The sequence below is a fragment of the Acyrthosiphon pisum genome, chromosome A2 (assembly GCF_005508785.2).
Source record: "Acyrthosiphon pisum isolate AL4f chromosome A2, pea_aphid_22Mar2018_4r6ur, whole genome shotgun sequence".
NCBI lineage: Eukaryota > Metazoa > Arthropoda > Insecta > Hemiptera > Aphididae > Acyrthosiphon > Acyrthosiphon pisum.
Genome location: NC_042495.1, coordinates 16,204,105 through 16,223,882, shown reverse-complemented (window position 1 = coordinate 16,223,882; position 19,778 = coordinate 16,204,105). Strand labels below are relative to the sequence as shown.

General features: G+C 32.4%; 2 protein-coding genes across 2 annotated transcripts in view; one reads left to right on the top strand and one right to left on the bottom strand.

The window, feature by feature from the left end:
- The window catches only part of LOC100159588, a 28,497-nt gene extending 21,651 nt beyond the window's left edge, over positions 1-6,846 (top strand). Inside the window, exon 5 of the mRNA XM_001947205.5 lies at positions 3,988-6,846. Within this exon, the coding sequence (XP_001947240.2) occupies positions 3,988-4,800 (813 nt within the window). The 3' untranslated portion in view covers positions 4,801-6,846. The remainder of the gene's footprint in view (positions 1-3,987) is intronic.
- LOC103310490 (coiled-coil domain-containing protein AGAP005037) overlaps positions 1-19,778 on the bottom strand; it is a gene marked incomplete at its 3' end in the record, with an annotated part of 236,940 nt that overhangs the window by 131,093 nt on the left and 86,069 nt on the right. Inside the window, exons 7-9 of the mRNA XM_029489839.1 lie at positions 19,126-19,191; positions 16,406-16,604; positions 8,280-8,457 (exon numbers count right to left, since the gene is read on the bottom strand). Of these exons, the coding sequence (XP_029345699.1) occupies positions 8,280-8,457; positions 16,406-16,604; positions 19,126-19,191 (443 nt within the window). The remainder of the gene's footprint in view (positions 1-8,279; positions 8,458-16,405; positions 16,605-19,125; positions 19,192-19,778) is intronic.

The window sequence follows — 19,778 nt, the reverse complement described above, 5'->3', positions numbered from 1 at the left end:
TTTTACTGACGTACGACAGTCGACAGTTGTGGCCGAGGCATTGAAGTCTCAAACAGCGATCCATTTTTCTGTATCGAGCAGCCACACGGTCGGGTCAAGTCTCGTAGGTTCGGTGGGTTGATCACCACACGTCAATATAAATATTATTATTATTACTATTATCGTTATACGAAGGGATCAGATGTACGACGACGCTCGTTTTATGTACAAAGATTTTGTTTCCAAAAGCGAGACACTCGCACCGCGCTGCATTAGTTCCCTCGCTGTTAGGTTTTCGTTGATAAAATCACTCATGTTTACAATAATGCTGCTCGAACCGTTAAATCGTTTGCTATTTATGTCCGTCAATAACCTACAGGACGGGTTATACACAATAATATATATAATATAGATCAAACAGGATGGTGGGGTTGTTCGTCTCGACATTCGATGGTACGGTTTATAAAAAAAATAAATTGTGGTCCGCAAACTATATTATTATAATATACTGCATAGGAAAAATTTTAGTTTTCGAACCACCGTTACTCTAAAATCATTAAACTGTCGCCGGGAGATGAACCGGACGGTTTATATTTATTTTTACATTCTTAGTTGTTTTAACGTCAACCCGTTATAGGTATGTATGTACAGTGTACACTGTGTATAGGTTAGTCAATATTAGTGTATTCGGTGCATTTCGAGAGAAAAATATTTTCTGGAAATACGCTCGTGTATCAATAAGACAAGACGTATTGAACCGATGCACAGTTTTTTACTTACACAAGCATCGAGTGTTTACAGTGTATACATGTACGGATAAGAACTGCTGCTAAGAGATATTATAGGGGATATCCCGTGACTTTACTCCCACATTCGGTAAAAAGTTTACCCGACATGACTTGCACGTCTTACTAAAAAAATCATTCTGCGTATATTGATATTTGTTTGTATTCGCTTCACTGGTTAAACACGCGACCGGTACCTCGTAATACACCACCTTATACACACACACACACATACACATAATACCATATTATTAAAAACGACGGAGACGACTTTTGAAGAACTGCGACATTTTGACTCGCCATATTTTTTTGTCGTCGTCGTCATCGTTGGGCTGTGGTATCGCGGAAAGTGCAACTTTTCACCACGGTCTCCCTTTTTCTTCATCTATTTATCATCTTATTTTCTTTTTTTTTTGTACAATATTTAATATTATATGATTTTGTGACCGAAAACACAATAAACACTATCCGCAACGTGTTCACGCCGAAAACCGTAAAAGTGACAAAATCATAATAATAATTATATTACTATTACCGGGTGATAAAATATTATGTCATTATTAATGATGATAAGACATCAGCGTGAATGTAATAAAAACTGATTATTCTTTGCTGTAGACGTCATGACCCAGACTGGCGTGTTAAGTATATTTTATTACATCGACACGAGACGTAATATTATAATATCAATTATTCAACTATATAGTGCTAAAAATTGTTATTTTAATTACGCTTATTTTAATTTTCCTTTCCGGTGAAATAATACTTAAAAAAGAAATATACGCGTAACAATAATAATGAACTCAGTTGAAAGCAGTTGCCTTAATCCAGTTATACCTTAATGACGTGTATAAATTCCCGTTGACATAAATGAATTCGTTAGTCGTGTGATTCAAACTTATTCTGAAAAAACTCGTACGCGGTCTTAAAAGTAAAAACCTTTTTTTTTTCCACGGTCGTTCAGATGAATGAATACGACAGATGAAAAATAATAACGTTCATTTTATTTCAGTAAAACACTACAAAAGCTATGATATTAATATAGATTGCATTCGCCGGTGTTGAACTCTTAGCAATTATAAAATTGAACCATCACAGCATAAGAATATTAAAAAAAAAAAAAAAAAAAAAAACTATTTTCATAAAACTTTACATTCACTAAATATTACAACATGACTGTCATATTATATAACTGACCGTTGGTTATCACTCCAACCATTTGATATAATTAAATTTTTGATTTAATCATTTCTCCGGCGTACAATGATAGTCTAACCTTATAACTATTCGGGGTCAAATGGTTAAATAATATATAGTAAGTATGTCTGGGGCGACGAGAGCATCGGTCTCATATTATATTAAATTAATGTTCTTGAAATAAAATATTCGTTCACATAATATTTTTATAATAACACGATACTATAACAACATAATATTATCCTGTTGGTACTTCCGTTTTTTCAGGTTTAGTATACATTATTAATTTACCAATATAAAATCGAGACCGGTTGTTTTTTTTTAAGTAAACAAAATACTAAAAATACCTAACTAAATATTATAGGGAAATTCAAAAACGAGAAATAATCGCTGCACGTATATAATAACCTCGTAATATTATATGTAGATACCTACTTACTTAAAAGTAGTACGCGCCCATCGATCGAAATCGCGATATTATATTTTATCGGTGCAGATAGTCGTGTATATGACAAGTATAGGGACTCATCTTGGGTTAAGCATGCTTTATTATTATTAGGGTTATCGAGAGTGTGTTAAACCTAACGTAGTATATTATATGGTCACATGCAATAGATGGTATTGATATAAGCTTAAACGCCGGAAACTTCTTTAAACATCCGCACCGTTGTGCGGAAATTGAACGCGGTGCAGCCCAAATCAGCTTCGCTTTGTCGATTGGGGAGGGGTGGGGGTGTTTATGATTTCCTATGATATTAAAATTATTATTTATTATTATTATTATTATTGTTGTTGTTGTTGTTGTTGTTGTTGTTGTTGTTGTTGTTTGGTGTACATTGAACACATGGCTCAAGAATTGAAAAACATCGTGCGTATATGAAGCAACAGAAAAAAAAGTAATCGATGCCATCATACTCTGAAAACGACACACGTGCTATATCCGGGGTGATCCATTTAACCCGTGAGACTCTTTTTATTTCAGAAAACACTAACGTTTTTGATAATATTTCTTTTACACCATTTTAAGTCATTATTGAAAAAAATTTTTGAAAAGTCATATTTTTACTATTTTTAATCGTTTATCATTTTTTTTTTAAGGGGGGGTATTTTACTCCTTTGAATGATTATACTTACATTTTTAGTTTATTGTTCTAAATCAGTATATTTTTTGGAGTATTTTGAACTAAAAAAAAATCAAATTTTAGGACAAATAGTTTATTAGTTGGGTATAACTGATAACCATTTAAAGTTAAAATGGGCGGAGAAGTAGACCAACAGTTTGCGGGGTACCCTTGTACCACTCCACTCTGCTCATATAAATTTGAAAATTTAAATACTTAAAACATAAGAGCCAATCTTTCAAAATTAAATTTTTATATAAATCGAAGTATTCCTAAAATTATTCTCATTTTAAAAAAAAAGATTCAAATTTTACGTTGTCAATAAAAAAAAATACAAAACTTTAAAAACGATAACGAGATAAAAAATGAAAGAAATATATTTGTTTTAGAAAAATATAGTTTTTCACGGTCTTAAAATCAAGTGAAAAAAAATATTTTTAAAAACATTAATAGCTTTTGAAATAATGAATGTCTTACGCGTTAAACGGATCACCCGGTAGTGTTATTGAATAGCTGTGAATGTTCCGGAACCGATAGAACGAAAAGTTTAAGAAATCGTAGAATCCTCCACGTTATAATAATATAAGAATCAATGTCCGATTCGGTATCCGACGTGATTTATCTTCGAATACACAGCGAACGATACAGACATTAAATAAATTCCGAGCTGGGGATTAGATTGTATACAGTGTAGCGGCGACGGGATAATCGTCAGGGTTAACGACTTATATTATGTGAGCTTTTTTTTTTTCGTTTAACGATTTTCGAAAGTTCTGTTTTCGGATTACTCTGTTGCAACAGTAGCAGAAACGGTGTGGCTGGGTGGGTGGCGTCCCCTGGTGCGTGATCGATTGTCCTTGATCGGAATTTGACGTTATAATATTATTTTCTTGTTTCTTCCGCAGATGGCCGGCAAGAAGATCAAGGGTGGCGGCGTGGCCATCAGCGGACGGGAGTACGTGGAACAAGCGTTGGCCGTCCACTACCCGGCCTTTTCGGGAGAACTGACTCTGGTGTCGCTGTACAAGGCGGCGCTGACCGCGGGCAAGGCGTACAACGACCACAAGCACCATCACGTGCACAACTTCCATCACGGTTACGACGAGTCGGTGGACGAGGCCGAGACCGAGGCGCCGCCGACGTTGCCCCCCGGCCCGGAGGCCACGAGGCCGCCGCACTTGGCTCACGGTGGTGCTTTTTCCAACGGTCAGCGCGTGCCCGGAGTGGTGTTGCCGAATGCCGCGGACCAGGCGCCGCAGCAACCGCCGACGATGCCGCTGCACCTCCCGCAACTGCCACCGTCCCCGCAACTGCCGCTGTTCGACGGCGGCCTGTACGACTTCTACGACGCGCCGCACTCCGACGAGACGTTCCGCGTCAACCTGTTGGACAAGCGCGCGGACGACAACCGCCGCAGCGGCAGCAGCAGCGTGGTCCGCTTCAAGCGCAGTTGGATTCCGCTGTTCCGGCAACCCATGTCGGACGTCACTCCCGTGGCTGACGCCACCAACGCCGCCGCCCGGAACGCCCGGTCCCACGGCGGTGACCCGAAGCGCGAACCGGCCGAGTGGGAGGTGGCCAAAGTGGCCGACGTGTGCGCGGCCTGCGTGCCCGACCCGTTCGGCGCCGCTTCCGTCCTGTCCTGGCACGAGACCCGCAAACAGTTCTACAACGGCGCCCTGTACCTGCCCGCCCTGCCCAAGTGCTACCTGTTCTGATGAGATTCGCGTGGCCGCCACCGCCGATTCGCCTCCAACCCCGCCTCCACAAAATCTTCCGGACTCGCCTGCACCCGCCGCCGACGCGATATCGCCATACATTTTATTATAGCACGGCGGCGGCGGGTGGGCGCGTCACTGTACATATTTATACGTATAATATTATTACTATTATTGTTATTACCGATAGAGCGTAGACCTTATAATAATATTATTAATTAGTTATAATACATTAGTAGCCAAATCGCATAATTTTTTCAGACGCCGCGGGTGTGACAGTGGATTTTAAGCGATCCGAATTCGCAAATTTTACCAAAAACTAAAAATCTGAGACATTTTGGACGGTTTTGCTGCAAAAAAAAATGTTTTCCGGTTACATGTAGATCGTTTTTGTAACGTGAAAAAAATTGAAAACCGTTCCGCGAGCGAAATCCAGTGTACCTATACCGTGGTATGCAAACGGTCAGTCCGTCTGTAGTTTAAGACGCGTTATTTATTTATAAACCATATTCTAGAGTATTGTAGCACAGTCGTACTGTTATGGAACAGTGATACGCAAAAAAAAAATTGTATAAAATCGTTTTCAGTCCGCGTCCGCAAGTTATGACAATGCATAATCACCACTTATCGCATTGCACCCTAATCGCTGGCTGTTTATTACATGGTCGGTGGTCGTTTAGCTTGGACTTGAAACAATCACGAAGATTGTCACTGCCCTAGTCATTCCTGACCAATAATAATTATTGTTGTTGTTGAAAAAAATTGTTCCACCGCGATAATGACGTCATCGTCATGGTGCTCGTACGACGGACGGGTTCTCGAACACAGTTTGTTAGGTTTTCGGTCGAATGGGTGGACCAAAGGATCCGATGATAAATCCCGAAATTCCATCATCGCCGTTTACGACAAAACACAGTTACAAAGAAAATTGTTATGCTTATTTTTTAATAATATTTTGAAGTGTAGACTATTTTTTTTTCGTAAAATCAGCATACGCCATAATACCTGTAATTCATTATATCCACAGGACACTTCATCACAAATAGAACAAAAAATCACAGACATTAAAAAAAAGAAAATGGTCTTGAAATATATTAGATACAAATTCCATAAATCAGAAGGAAAAATTGGGGTACCATGTTTGATGAATCACTCTGTATTCACACTATACAGGTTCATAGGTTGAACTTATTGATATTTTAGGTTCTGCGCGTGTACCTTTTTTCTTTATACAATGACGTGCCATGCACCATAAAAGCCGGTCTATAGTCAATCAAAGGCTTTGATCGAACTTTAGGGTTCGCTCTATTCATCCGTATCAATTGACCGCGAAGGCCATATAAATAATTATATCCGATAAATCTCCAATCCTATTTGGTGCTACATATACATTACAATCGATCGGATTCGAGAACACAGGACTGCTGCAGAAGATCTATTTTAATGGTGAAATCTTTTAACGAACTTAAGATCAATTTTGATTACGACAATCGTCCCAAAATCTAACAAAATAATTAATAAGCCGTAAAAATCTTTCCGAAACAAAACTGTACAATGACGTGATACAATAATTGTATACATTTTCGTTGTACATAATATTATTATATCATAACAATATGTTTAGTATGAATTATTTACGTTGAGCGGTTTTGTAAGATTTTTATTATTTATGTAAGGAATAAATTATAATTACATTTTTTTTTTAGCTTAGAGTTAGTTAAAAATAATTGTATAACTGTGATATTGTTACCGTGTATATAATTATATATTAAATTAAATAATATATTTCATGTATAAATATTATGCCTATAGTTTATGTTTTTGATCGGAATGTTTTATTTTAAAGGCTACTATCTAATAACAGGTACAGATACAATAGTTAAAAAAAAAATTAAAACAGTCAAATTATATCTTAAACACAACATCATATAATAAAACAATTTTTAATCACGAACATAATATATACTTATATAGTTGCTGTGGCTGTAGAATATACTATCTGTAAAGTCTTAACTAATTTACAATATAGTACCTATATGATGATGATATGGATTTATAATTACATATTTAGTGCTCAGTGAAAAACATATATCATATACGTATGTAATATGTAATGTTAGGTATGTTATAAATAATATATGTGGGAAGTGACTATTGGTTTCTATATGTATATAGAATGTTTTTGAAACATTAATCAGTTTCAATATTAAAATTAACTTAATTATTTTGAATTTGATATTTTATTCTACCTATGCGTTGGTAGTATCTCAGGTACCCCAAGAAGATGATTAAAACACAAATAGTGACACAAGCGACTAAAATCATCGCTAAACGCCAATCACTTGCGGTTATTGAAAAATAATAGTTTATATATTGTGTATGCCAATTTGTGTATAATAATAAAAAAAAATTGAATATTCTAAGATATAGAACTAAGAAACTTACGTAATATTCTATCCCCGAGTATCCATACTATAAATACTAATAGAATAAAATTACAAACAGTCAATAATTGGAATATATGTAACTAATAGAAAAAATATATTAAATTATAAATATATGATTTTTTTTTATAATAATTTATTGTAATATTATCAATATGTATGTATTTATAGAAAAAACATTTTACATTTAAAATAATAATTATGTAGTAGGCAAAAGAAAAATATCAATACTAAATAGGTACTACCTATAACAATATTAATCTTATGAATCATACTATATTCTTCACACTTTAGAGCCTATTATGAAACATAAATATTTGTAAAGGAGTATTTATAATAATTTTAATACCGGATATGAACAGATTTAGTAATAATTAGACTTGAATTCTATACCCAAATGCGCAAACAAATCAATTATATCACCGATTTATTATATTTATTGTTTATCAACTTACAAGTTGAATTCGTAGAATCTCCTATTTTTTGGTATAAATGTTTCTTATATCAACGTGGCGCACTGTTAAAATGTGCAGAATTATACGATAAAGTACTTTATAGGAAGGAATAATAGCATGCATGACTTAACGTAACGCACAATAGTTTCACTAAAGACTAAAGTTTGTTTATGCATTCTTTGCTGCAATATACCTATATTTACTTATAAAAGGTATCGGCTTAATATAATATTCATTTCACTGAGATATATAGTAGGTACCTACTACGCGTTTTGTTCCTATGCGAATGCGACACGAGGAGAGGAAACGGAAATGGATTTAAATGAATTCCCGAGTTAAGAGAAAATAAACAAATCGCGTTTATCAGCGACTTGATAAAAAAATTCGTTTCAAAACCGCAGCGTATAAAATGGGTAAAAAATTGAATACAATACAACCCGTATAATACCGGCCAAGCGGTTATTACATCGTTTTACCGAAATCCACTAGATTCGTCGGGATCGCACGCGAAAATCGAGAAGATTACCTACGGTAATACTAGGTATAATAATAATATAATATATATTGCACTGCGACTTACCTTGGTCTTGTGTATGTGTTGATGTTGGTATTCCGAATCGAATTCCGGCTCGCTAAAGTACGATTGATCTTGGTCCCACGTGGGTGCGGCTATCGTGAGGCCCTGGGGTAGCGGGCCACCCTCGGCCGACTCGAAAAGTCGCAGCACCGACCGGTCACGGATGTCGTTGAGGTGTGACCTGCGAAGCGAAACGGTATAAAGGTTAGAGTACACACACGCAAATGATGAGCAAACACACTAAGCCACCCTAATATAATTGGGAAAAACCAGGCCAGGGTGGGCGGGGGTGTAAATGCTGCGGGGTAGGTACCTATGTCGCAACCACCGCGGACACGTTTCCTTTGCGGCATGTTTGCGAACAAATCACCACAACCAAAACGGTTTTTGGAATTTGTTCAAAGGATAAATCAACCGTCGACCGCCGCCGCCTCCACCCCACGATTATCCTTTTCCCCAGGGGGAAGGTTACAAGGATCGCGTCGCTCACGACACCGGTCGCGAAATAAAAGGATGCAATGCCACGCGGCGATTCGCAGTCTTATAAAGTTTATAAAATTTTTGCCATGCCGCTAACCATTCCATATAATATAGAATGTCCCATAAAGTGCGCAACTTTTAAATCTGTCGCCATTTTTTAAATATTTTGTTGGCAGCCCTGTTCTTATCATTTTTTATCAACAACTACTAATTAAATCGGATTATTAGTAGATACTAGAAATGATAAGTACAGGGCTGCCAACAACATTTAAAAAAAATGGCGGCACATTTAAAAGTTGCGTGCTTTATGGGACACCCTATATAAGTATAACATATTATATAGATGCGCGCGCGTAATACTCCGTGACAGAAATTACCACCACACCAAGCCGTACCCTATCCTAACCGGCACTGAATTTCAATAGCAGCAGCGTCCGCGAGCGAGAGGGATGACTATACGATACAGAGTGAGACAGTAACTTTAATATAATTTCGCTCGCTAAACATCCGTGAACGAGACGACTCTGACCCACTGCAGCAGCCTGAGTTCGTTAAAAATGTACCGCGTTGCGAATATGCATTCTACATGATAATGTCATCATAATATTATATACGGCTAACGCATATGTCGTCGACCCGGGATATCCAGGGCATAAAATTGTATTAATGCGCCGACGTCGCGAAATTAATTAATTAATAATTAAGTTTAATCCTCGGGCGATCTAACGCCTGCCGCAGCTAGGCAGCACTACACGTACGCGCGCATAATACTGTTTCATCCGGTGGAGGTGTTTTATGGTGCCTCGTTAAATAATTAAAACATACGCTGGCTATAACACACACATATATCGTACGCAGACATTTATCGTTCGATGAAATATTAATTCAAAAATAATCCTTTTTTTTTCTATTTAACGCACGTGCTGTTGTAGCATACTATACTGTTTATTATACATTGAGTAAGGAATACATAATATTAAAATATATTTATACTTAAACGAACATTATTAATATTATTAATACATCGATACTAGTTATGTCAGTAGGTATCATGTAATGGATAACTTAAATTTTATTAATTACAAACTTCCCGCGTTATTAATGTACACCTATACCTACCTGCTATTTATTTTAAAAAACATTTCTTTTAAAATCGTATTAAAGGCTAAATACAAAGAACTTCATTAATATTATTATTATTTTTGTTTTTATTACTCGTTCATGTTAACCCAAATAAATCCAAAACGATTAAAAACTTTACTATATTATATTATAATGAAATATTTTAATATATTAACATAATGAGATTGTTTTTAAAACGTTTTTTTTTGTTCATTTATTTCGAGAATTAAGTGGAAGTACTAAATTATTTAGTAATCCGGGAATAAAAAATGGAAAACGCAAATTAATAAATATGTCAGAATATTATGAAACCAAACCTTGAAAGCCAATAAAAAAAATTAAATGTAATTTCAATTATTATTAAAGTTTCATCGTGTTATGGAAATTATGATACATGGTCGGTATTTTACTATCCGTCTTAAAAAATAAAGAAAATTGCATGTTTTATCAAATTACAAATCATCAAAAATCAGAAATAATAACAAAGTTCATCCCGAAAACGGACGCAACTTTTTTGTGAATAATATATTATATTATATACGCGTACAAAAGTAAATTATTAAATTATGACAAAATGTTTAGACATTACTCGTTTTTGTATATACTAGAAAAGTCACACGCCACACGCATTTTAAATTTTAAGTGCACGTCGTATGCATTTTCGTACTTTCCACGAAACGTATTGTGTCGCAGTGCATCATTTATAACTGGGTCTGCTTAGAATATTATATCATATCCCTTTTTAAACATTTACGGTTTATTATTATTTTTATAATTTTTTCAAAATTACGCAGACTATCTGTAGTCATTATTCATACTTAAGGTATACGCTTTTACATAAAAGAAACGCTGTTTTTGGACGATTTCACGTTCGGGCATTTTTAGCGCGTAGGCACACGTCCTATATACTACATACCCGCTATTATATCGCCTGCTATTGAATTCTAGGGTCTTTTTAATACTACATTGTTGTTAAACATTTAAAACGTCTACCAGTGCGGGTCTATCAGCCGCGAAATTACGTGCCGAGTATTTTTATGTGGAACGTCCGGATCAGGTGAATCGATCACCTAGAAAACACATACACGAATTTTTTTCACACGAGTGAGTAGGTATATTTTACACAGAAAGTATAAATGAACATCCACGCGAGGTTCGTTAACGCATAAGAAATAACTAATTAAAAATATTAAAGTGAAAAGACACTGTTTTCCCGTTTTAGGTTTCATATGTACGTCTAGAAAATCTCACATCCCCGTTGTTCCCATCCGTTAGTTACCTACCAGCAAAAAGTTGAGATTTTTTATGTTAATATTTCTATATTTTCAATATATTAGGATTCATAATTCAAAACGAAAACTAGAAAATATGCATTAAACTATATATAGAGTCTTATTTGTATAAATATTTTAATACTTCAGTCGAATAAATAAATAAATAATATTAAACGGTTCTATTCAAAGCAAATTCGTACGAGTCAGTATAATAAAAAATATATCAAAATATGAATATTTAATATAGATATTTTTAGACTAGCCGATATTAAAAAAAAAATAGATAACAAAATATGGAATATTATCGTTTATTGCGTCGTACTAAAATACGTTTTTACGAATATTTAGCACGCTTGGGCGGATACAAATCACAAATCTTCCAATACACGACTAATATGTTTATTTGTGCCGTGTGTATCGATAATGATACACACCAAAAAAATTCCCGGTCAGAATGGTCAGTTTTGTCATTTTTGGCCCGGCAAAGTGTTAATAATATAATATATCTAATAATGAATTACCGTATATACATCAAACGTAGAATTTGAAACGTCAATGCGAATATCGTATTTGTAACGTACATATTATATAATATGATAGTGCGTATCATTTGGTCATTCGATTAATTCATGAAATATCATAGTTTAATATAATATCGTTTCAGTGGGTAATCTGTATTCAAGATGGAAAATAATTGATGGGTAAATTCCTGTGTGGGTGCTTGATCGTCACGCAGCATCTTCGTTGGAAGACGGTATCTTGTATATATTGTGCCTGTTCTACTATATATTATATCTGTTGTTGCATTAAATGGTAAAATGTGTGTATAAACGTGGATATGATAATATGCACTCCATATTGTATAATAATAATACTATACGCTCGGAAATGATTATTTAGCAGAAATATCTGATGGAACGAACCCCTTTTCGTCGTAGCAACGATGATTTGCAGTGTTCATCAGTCGAAACGCGTTAAGAAAATGTGATTAAAAAGCGATGCGACAACCGTTTTGGTATTTTACAGTTTATATTTACGCATTTTCCGACACCACTAGCCACGTTTATGTGTAGGTACGAAATCGTCATTCCTACGCATAAGGCCTTATATCATTTGCGAATTGTCTGTATACCTGTGCCAAAATATCGTACATATTGCTATTGTGCATAATATAGTTAGCAAATTGTCTGTTTACACATGCGCAGCACCAATTATTGTACATCATATAATATTGGGCATCGACATACTGATAAAAGAGTATAAAAACAATAATTGTCGGTTGAAAATGCAATGACTGTCATAAGATTCACATATATAACAATGGAACAATGGGTAGATACAAACAATTAAAAATAAATTGGATTAATTCAGCTGAATAACTGTAGCCACAATTATATAAATGTACATTTATGATATATATTTTATAGTCATGTACCTATATAGATAAAGAATAATTTAAGATTTTTTAGTTTAAAAATAATAAAGATATATAGGCACAAGTTTTTGTTAAATTAGCGTTTAAGGTTCAAATTTTGTCGTAATTCATCAAAATCAAATTACTTTAAAATGTTATAATTTTTTAACTACAAAATCACATTTTTACTCTAAAAAACAAATACTACCTATACATATATAGTTTGAGAAAAAATGAATAAAAAATGAATTGTATTCATTTCAATTAGGCACATTGTAGACTATAGTCATAGTTATAATATAAATAGGTATACATAATATACCTAGTTTGAGTACAAATTAATTAAAAATAAATAAATACATATAATTAGTAAACCTATTTTTCAGTTCTATATTGTTAAATATTATTGATGCGAAAATGACGTATGACGTAAGGTAAACAGCTGAGACAAAAACGATACGTAACACAAAAGTCTAACGATTCGCAACTGTCTTACAATAAAGGTCAAAATTAACAATAGTGATTCACAGACGACAACCAACGAAGCATAATGTCGTTAAATCGATTTCGTTTTCCTTTTGTTTTAAATGTACCTCCACCAAAGGCCGTTATTGTAGGTCAATTCGCCCATAATTTAAAGATACACGTTGTACTTTTGCCGGAATAATTCGTTTATTATAATATTATTTTGGCTAACCTTATTGACCTAACCTACCACGGTATACACGTCGATCAAATCCAGGCTCAATATCGTTTTTCGACAACGATCGAACAATTCGTTAAGAGGACGCCACACCCGCGTGTGTTGTCTCCGTCTTACAAAGGTGTAACATACCAAACCTACGCCCAGCAGTTCACGTCTTATGCCGTTAGGTTAAATATTGGAGTGAATCGACCTATTATAAAACTTTATGGTAAGAACATTATCTGTGTTTTTATGGCAGTTTTTTTTACGATAATTCAGTTTTTAAGTGAGTTATGAGCATTTTTAATTTACATCTATTATGTAACTGAATTATCGTAAAAAAAACTTCAATCAAAACACAGATAATGTTCTTACCATCAAGTTTCATGATGGACCAATCCGCTTTAACTTTAAAGCTAACGACATAAAACGTGAACTGCTGAGCGTATAAATTTGGTATGTTAGGCGTTTGAAAGACGGATACAGCACATGCAGGTATGACGTCCTCTCAATATATTTTGTAGGACTATCACTGTATTGGCACTTCATCTACCAAACGTATGATCGTATAGTGCTTAACGTAACTTAATTATACAGACCAATTACACTGTCTAGCTGAGTGTCGCACTTTCAATTATCGTAAATCAGCAACGTGCGTAATGACTTGTAATTTATACAATCGAAGCGATCGGCTGTGAGTTGTAACATAAATGACAAACTTCCTAATTAGTATTGCGGAGACCGCGAGAAACACGTTGTTCACATTCCGTTTTCCAAATTTGGCCAAAATCGATTAGGTCAACATAATATTCAATCGATGAACTACGCAGTTTCGAAAAACAGCAGCTACAACAACAATAAAAACAACAACAAAACCATCGATGTGCGTATGTAATATCTGTACCACAAAAATCAAATTTTACAGGACAGAAAAAACAAAAATATTTGTTGCAATAGACCTACAATATTGTAAAAAATTAGTTTTAAATTGACTTCAAAAATGTTATTTTGTATTAACTTTCCTATGTAAACGCTGGACATACGTTTCTATACTCCTATCATAATAAATTTAGGACTTAATTTAGTATATACTTCTTGATATGATATCTATGTATTTATTATATATACAGGACTTCCGTTTTAATACCTTTAAAAAATATCAAAAAATGTATAATTATGATTATATAACAAACTCAAAATTTAAAAAAATGAACTTTCATTAGTTGATTTCTATGGTACAGATATTGATATTGACGGCATCACAAGATAGAATGTAAAATGTGTATATCACGCAACTAATGAAAAACAGTACCTATCGAACTTTATAGGCATAAACCACAAGACAATTTGATATTTCCACATACCTATAATACACAAAAGTAATGTAATACATTTGGACTATGAATGATACTCATTGGTGTGTTTTTTTTTCTGTTGTCTCATCTAAATCTGATAAGACTACTAAAGAAATTTCGAAATAATGTGTAATCAACGGATTTATTTTTACGTTTTTGAATTACAATTAAATAACAAAATCGTTCTTTTCAAATATTAGTGTTCAAATTTTTCTTAAACTATGACTTAATTTTTTTTCAATTATTATTAAGAAAATACATTTTTACCACCATTGAAGTTGAAAATCAGAGCAATTTTTCTAAAAGGCAATGTGATAAAATTGATGAGTAGGTAAAACGGTATTTACTCTCCGATTTAGGATATTTTACTCTCGACAAAAAGCAGTTATATTTTTCAAAATAATCTTAGTACCTACGATGATAAAATAATTATATAATAATTTTGTATTTTGTATAGATAGGTAGGGAGATACATAATTTACGTTCTTGTGAAAATGAATGCTATTCGTTTCATCGAATAATGTAAGAACATTAACATTCAACCCTAATAAATCTTTTTTATGGGGAATTGTAAATTTTGATTTTGAAAATAAAAAATTATCTTTTGAATTTATCATTGTCTATTGATAAACCATATTTAGTGTAGGGTACATAAACAATAATATATTTCTAGCTTTTGAACAAACAATAAAACACATACACGTACATTTTTTTTAAAATTATGTTTGCATTATTCATTTTCATTTCCCTACTTCATCCTAATGTATAGAAAGTAGAAGCAACCACCACGAGCCCTTCCATAAACTATCCGCTAGGAATTTTTTGTGTTGGTCCCGACATGCATTTTAACGTTTATATTATAATGCGTTCCATTGTGTTGTTTTTTTTTAAATAGAAAAAAAAAAGGTCGCTAAAGCATATTATACAATGAAACTACACACACACAACGAACAGTTTTATATAATAATATTATTCGGTGAAACCTCTAAATATCATATACTCTCGGGCGTTGACATTTTTTCCGCTATTTAGAGGTTTCAGTTTGCATAAAATTTGTAGTTTTTCCCAATAATCGTCCATTATTAAGAGGTGTTTGCGGGTTTGAGGTGACTCTCATATTCATTTATCACACGTTCATTACGATATATACGTTTGGTCTTATATTCAGAACTGTTTTCTTTCGTTATGCATTAGTTCAAATTCAGATTCTTAGAATTATTTAGTAAATAATTTTTTTTTTTGTTTTTAGTATACTTGGTCTTAAAAATTTTATTTACTTAAAACATTTCGATTTGTTGTGCTATTTAAGGGAATATTTGATACATACCGATATCAATTCTTATAAATCTTTTTCTTACAATTTAAAACTATTTTTTTAACTGTACATTTTTTAAGCACATTATGATATTTTTAAAAAAATGTTGAAAACGTATTTTCTGAGTTGTTAAATTTAATTTACTACATTTTCTTAGTAGAATAAATATTAAAATTACGTTTTGTATGTAAATATTTAAAATAAAAAGTTTAATAACTCATAAATTACCTAGAATCTACAATGGTCTAGTTCCGATTTAGATAATCAAAATTTTCTAAAAATATCATGTTCTTAAAAATGTCAACATAAAGTTTGTACTGCTACAGGACACAAATTAAATGGTAAAAAAATTCAAATTATTTAAATATAAGGTGTTTGTATACAGAATTTAAAATAATAAATGCACTGTTCAAAGTTAAAATTATGGTGAGGATGGTTAATTGCTACCTACCTCTACAATATTATAATGGTTCACAAATCGTACCTGAGATCTTCCAGCTCGTAGAACATGTCTTTCGACGAATCGTGAATGTAGATCTTGACGAGTGCCGAGTCCATGTATTCCATGGTGAGTTGTTTTGGAAAAGACCGGACGAACAGCGCTTTGACCGTGTCTATAGAGGTGATTTCATTCGGTAACAGTGCTCTTTTCGTTTCACTACGGTATTGCAAGAATACCAGACCTAAACTCACAAGAAAAAAAAAATTGAATAAATAAATTGACATCATTGGATTTAAAAAATGAAAAAGTATACAATATGAACAGTTTGTAGACATTTTGAGTTGTTAATTATTAATTATTAATTATAGATGCATGCACACGTCGTGGGATGATGGTTTAATATATTATTTATAAATAACATATAGGTAGGTACAATACAGGTTTTTTTTTAAATTACAAGGTTTTATTTATAAATAAAAAAAAATTTATATCTACGTTTTCAAAAACAAAACAAAAACAAAGAAAATAAAACGAGGAAAAAATAGTTGTTTCTATATTACCGCGCGCTTAGGGGACAAATAGTTAAAACAAGTTGGATGATAGTGATATGCCAGGAATGAATTATTTTCTAATTTTGATGTGATGTGTTTTCCTGCGCTAGTTATCCACTACAACAATAACAGAGTATTTATCTGATAAGGGTATGTACAAACAACAACAAAAACCACAAAAATGCCTAAAAAAAATAAAAATAATAAAATATAAAATCTTTAACGTGAAGTAATAAAACTAAATACAAGTACATTAAAATTGTTTTCTATAAACAAATCATGTAAATTTATTATTTACTTTTTGCTAATTATCTATTAAAATATTGTAAAATTTTACAATGACATTAATTTTTAAATGTTTAGGATGATGCAAATTATGAGTTTATTAAAACGACTATTAAACTGTACACGTCTTTAAAACCACTTTTATTACGTTTCATTTTAACGTAAGTATTATAGTTTATTTCTTTTTTTACGGCCTTCATGGCTTGGTACCGTGGAATTAATCATAATTAAGTAACATTTATTTCAAATTTAGATATAAGCCAATCAATGTATATTATTTATACAAGGATATTAATTTTACTACACTCATTATTGATTAATACATTTTTGTGGTTTTGATAAATTGTATTACTAAATTCGAAGCGTTGTTATAATGTATTGTTTATTAATTCACTAGAAAATCTAACTTTGTTTTCTAAAACTCTGGGTTTTTAATTGTTGTAAGGCTTTTAAAGGTATTTAATTTATTAAAATTAATTAAAAACAAAGGTTTTTGTAAACTTGTAAAATTTTAACAATCTGTACAAAATATACAATAAAAACAAAGTATCGCATGTTTTCTACATTTACATTCCACATGATGATGAAACTAACCATTATAGTACCTCGTAGTTGCTTATTGTTATTTTTGGATTCTTACAGGTGGTCCCTTAACCAGTTTCCTTTAAGTCTCCTAGTTGAGATAATATAACTTGTAAATCAAAGATGTACTAGTACTAATACTACCTATATCAATAATTATAACTGGCTCTGAATCAAAAAATTTAAAAAGTGATTACACCCTACTATTAATATAAACCAATCAGTGAGCAGGAAATAATGATAAAATATAGGTAAACCAATATTTTTGAATTTAACATATTGTTTGATGAGACCCATTGGTTATTAATATATAACATAATACGCAAGAGCAAGGTATTTTATATTATCTAGAATTTAATTAATTTAAAAATGTTAACTTAAACATAAGATAGGGACATGAAGGGTCCTACATACTATTCAAACGATATCAGAGCAAATTAAAGCGATTTTAAAACGCTTATACAGTGCTATTTCCCACGAAATTTTAGATGCTTTTAATTAGTTGTGTCATATAATAATTATATAATATAATGATAGTTGATTTATTATAGTTTGATATTATTATTATACGTTTTAAAACAAAAATGTTTACTTCAATTTCGTAGGCTTTATTTTACATTAAATACAAATACATTATTTGTCATTGTGTCACAAAAAAATATTAATCTTTAAAATCTATCTGAAGTCATGAGTGCAAACTCGAACTATGATTATTTCAATGGACTTATGTTTATGCAAGTCCGGTGTACTCGGACCAAAGAAGTCTGAGCAAAAGAAATGTGAAGGATGTTTCCATACGTAGATAATTGTACAAGTATTTTATTGCTTGTATTCTATGATCATGTACATTATCATATACATTATACATATAATGTAGCTTTCTTATTTTTTCAAGTAAAATTTAAAGTATATTCGTGTTTAATACTCATGAGTCAAGTATTCACGTCATAAGTGTGTTAAAAGTCATTTAAACTTAAATTAAATGATTTCTAATGCGAAAAGTATGTATATATATAATATATATATTTATAAATTAAAAACAAATGAATATAAGTATATGTGTATTGTGTTTAGGTATATATGAATGTAAAAAAATAATAAAAATATATCATATATAAAATGATAAAAAAAAAACCACGAAAACGAACTTTCCTGTCGCATGCAATAACTATAAGACGACGGTATAATAATATAATATAAAGGATAGAAATAAATATAAATTAAAAAAAAAATCGTGTTTTGTGCCTGACATACAAAAGCTAACAGTAAAAAATGTGTGTGTGGTATCTTAAGTCATTTTTTTTTTTTTTTACCAAACATTATGCAAAATAAACTATGGCTCACCTAAACTTTGTCGTGGGTGAGTCATCATATTATGGAAAGCCATTTCGTCATTCAACATCGGGTCACCTTTCAAGACATAAATTACCATAGCTCACAGTTTTAAGATTAAAATATATTTCGTAACACTAACATATTATACACAATCTGTACGCAGATACATTATGAAGTAAAAGGGATGAGCGTTGCCCGCGGAGATTCGATTAAACCGCTGTACGCAATTGTCCGCGAAGATAATATTGTACTCTGTATTTTTGATAATATATTATACCGATTCATTTAAGCACAAAGCGATTTATTTTGTTTCAAGAAATTTCATACTGATGATGAACTATTTCCCTGAGAGTGTTCGATAAGAACTCGAATAAAGCGCATTAAGAAGTTTTTATTAACGGTGCTCAAAGGATATAGTGTATAGTCGAAAATCGATAGCGAAAGCTGCTCAATTTCTTAATTAAAAACAACAAAATTAAAATACGTCTCTCTCCGCGCCTCGTCAAACGAAAATTGTATACCTACTACAGCAAACGTTTACGGGATTAGTTTTTGCTAGACATCATACAATAATAATATATGCAATTACTTTATTGTCTATTGTTTATATAAAACGAATTGTGTCAAAAGAAAAGATGATATATATATATATCTATATATAC